The 2,500-nt window shown below is 37.5% G+C and overlaps 1 protein-coding gene across 1 annotated transcript in view; it reads right to left on the bottom strand.

Annotated features, from left to right (window-relative positions):
- LOC137630987 (uncharacterized) overlaps positions 1–1,493 on the bottom strand; it is a 1,497-nt gene extending 4 nt beyond the window's left edge. The window contains exons 1-2 of the mRNA XM_068362517.1: positions 1,384–1,493; positions 1–861 (exon numbers count right to left, since the gene is read on the bottom strand). The exon at positions 1–861 is cut by the window's left edge and continues 4 nt beyond it. Of these exons, the coding sequence (XP_068218618.1) occupies positions 175–861; positions 1,384–1,392 (696 nt within the window). The 5' untranslated portion in view covers positions 1,393–1,493 and the 3' untranslated portion in view covers positions 1–174. The remainder of the gene's footprint in view (positions 862–1,383) is intronic.
- Positions 1,494–2,500: the final 1,007 nt, after the last annotated feature.

Genomic DNA, 2,500 nt, shown 5'->3' with positions numbered 1-2,500 from the left:
TGATCATCTTAATAACAGATCTTTATTTGGCAATCGTGATTTTTTTCACACAGAGAAAAAATAAAAGTTTACAAAATCATGCCCAGTGTATCACCAAGAGATAACAAAAAGAACCTGTGGACTAGAGAGAGAATTTCGAGTTAGAAATAACAGCCTATGAATCAGTTCATCCATTTAATTGAACTGGATGTTCCTTCCGTCGGAGAGAACAACTCCAGATGGACCAGCGTGGACGATAGAGACTCCTGCTGCCAATTGGATGAGCTGACCGGATTTTGTGATGATTCCAGAGGGTCCAACGAGGGCTCTCTTGGAACGCTTCTGGACGAGAGTACCGTCAGACATGACGTATCCAGAGGGACCGTCCAGAAGGATGGTGGCTCCAGGGGTTCTGAACTGGATGGGAGTGCCATCATCAGTGATCATTCCAGAGGGTCCAATAAGAGCGCGCTTGCCACGGTGAGCAAACTGGAGGTCATCGGTGAGCTGGATGTTGGATCCGTCCTTAGTGACGATTCCAGACGGTCCGACCAAGACGATGTTGTTGGCCTGGTCGTGAGTGAACTGGACGTTGTTTCCATCGGCTCTGACGATTCCAGAGTGTCCAACGACTCCTCTTGGGCTGCTGAGGAACTGGGCAACTGGAATTGGGGCTGCTGGAACAGCGGCATTGAGGGTGGCTTCGCCGTGGGTGAGCTGACGGTTGGCTCCTGATTTTGTTACGATGCCAGAGGGTCCGACTGCTACGATGTCGTTTGCGAAGTCGTGGGAGAATTGGGTATTGACACCATCAGGGCTGACGATTCCTGAAGGCCCAACCTGGGCGTTAGCGCCAAGGGCCAACACGCAGATAGCTGCTACCTAAACCAGGAAGAATTTATAGTTTAGTAAATATCCTGATAAGTGAGTTTAAGTAACATGCTGGAAGTGTAAAGTACATTTCAGAATTAACTGAGCGAGTACTGTATAGTATGCAGGTATGTTATTATCGTTAGTAGATAAATTCTAACATTTTTTTCTGGATCTGAGAAGGTGGATATATATATGAATCATATATATATATATATATATATATATATATATGCATATATGTATATATATATTTATGTATATTTATAGAATATATATATTATATGCAATATAAATATACATATAAAAATTAATAAATATACAAATATAAATGAGTTTGTATTGTTAGATAAACAGATTCATATATACATATCTTGAAATATATATATACATATATATAATATATATATATATATATATATATATATATATATATATATATATATATATATATATATAGAGAGAGAGAGAGAGAGAGAGAGAGAGAGAGAGAGAGAGATTTGATATTTTGAACATATTAAGATGAAGACTTACCAGAAACATTTTGTCACAGTACTCGTTGGTCTCAGAACTCCAAGTGTGGCTTCTGGGATCCGATTTGGTGTGTGCCAAAGCTCCAGTCGATCGGCCTATATATACCAGTTGCCCATCGACTCTGTGGCGTTCCTGATTGGCCGGGCATGCCGGTCACGTGACCATTTGTTGGGGATGATTGGTACATCTGGAGGATCAGTTTGATACAAGGTCGTTTTGAGTCCTCTCTGCCGTCTCCTATTCCCCAGGCCTGTAGGATTGCTTATCCCCGCCCACAGCCCCGTTGGGGATTAGTATCTGACTTCCAGTTCGGGTATCTATTCAAGGAAATATATAAGAAAAATGTTGTTTAATAACACTTTAGATTTGATAAGTTATTATAACACTTAACTGGTATCTAGGGCTAGAGCTGTATTGTGAGCCGTTAACATTATTATTATTATTATTATTATTATTATTATTATTAAATCTACAACCCTAGTTAGAAAAGCAATGTGCCGTTAACATGATTATTATGATTTTTATTGTTATTATTATTATTATTATTATTGCTATTGTTATTACTAGCTAAACTACAACCCTAGTTATAAAAGCAATGTGCCGTTAACATGATTATTATTATTATTATTATTATTATTATTATTATTATTATTATTACAAGCTAAACTGCAATCACAGTTGGGAAATCAGGATTCTACAAGCCCATGGGCTCCAACAGGGAAAAAATAGCCCAGTGAGGAGAAGGAAATAAGTTAATAAATAAACGACATAGTAATTAATGAACAAATAAAATAAAATATTTTCAAAACATTAACAACATTAAAACAGATGTTTCATATATAATAAAAAAAAGATTTATGTCTGCCTGTTAAATATAAAAAGAAATTTGCTGCAAGTTTGAAAAAAAAGACAAAAAAAAGGATTCAAGGTATTGAGTGAGGTGAGAAGGAGCTTCTTAGGACCACACCCAACTGGTCTACCTCCACCCTATTCCGCTTAGTGTCCTCCTCCTTCTCCTCTTTATTTTCCTCCATGCCTCTTCCTTTTTTATTCTCCACTCCTCTTCATCCTACCGTCTTTAATTCAGTTATTTGTAATATACATATTTTTCTCCATT

The sequence above is a fragment of the Palaemon carinicauda genome, chromosome 39 (genome assembly GCF_036898095.1).
Source record: "Palaemon carinicauda isolate YSFRI2023 chromosome 39, ASM3689809v2, whole genome shotgun sequence".
NCBI classification, from domain to species: Eukaryota; Metazoa; Arthropoda; class Malacostraca; order Decapoda; family Palaemonidae; genus Palaemon; species Palaemon carinicauda.
Note: the sequence above shows the minus strand (reverse complement) of the source record. Positions and strands in the feature narration are given on the sequence as shown.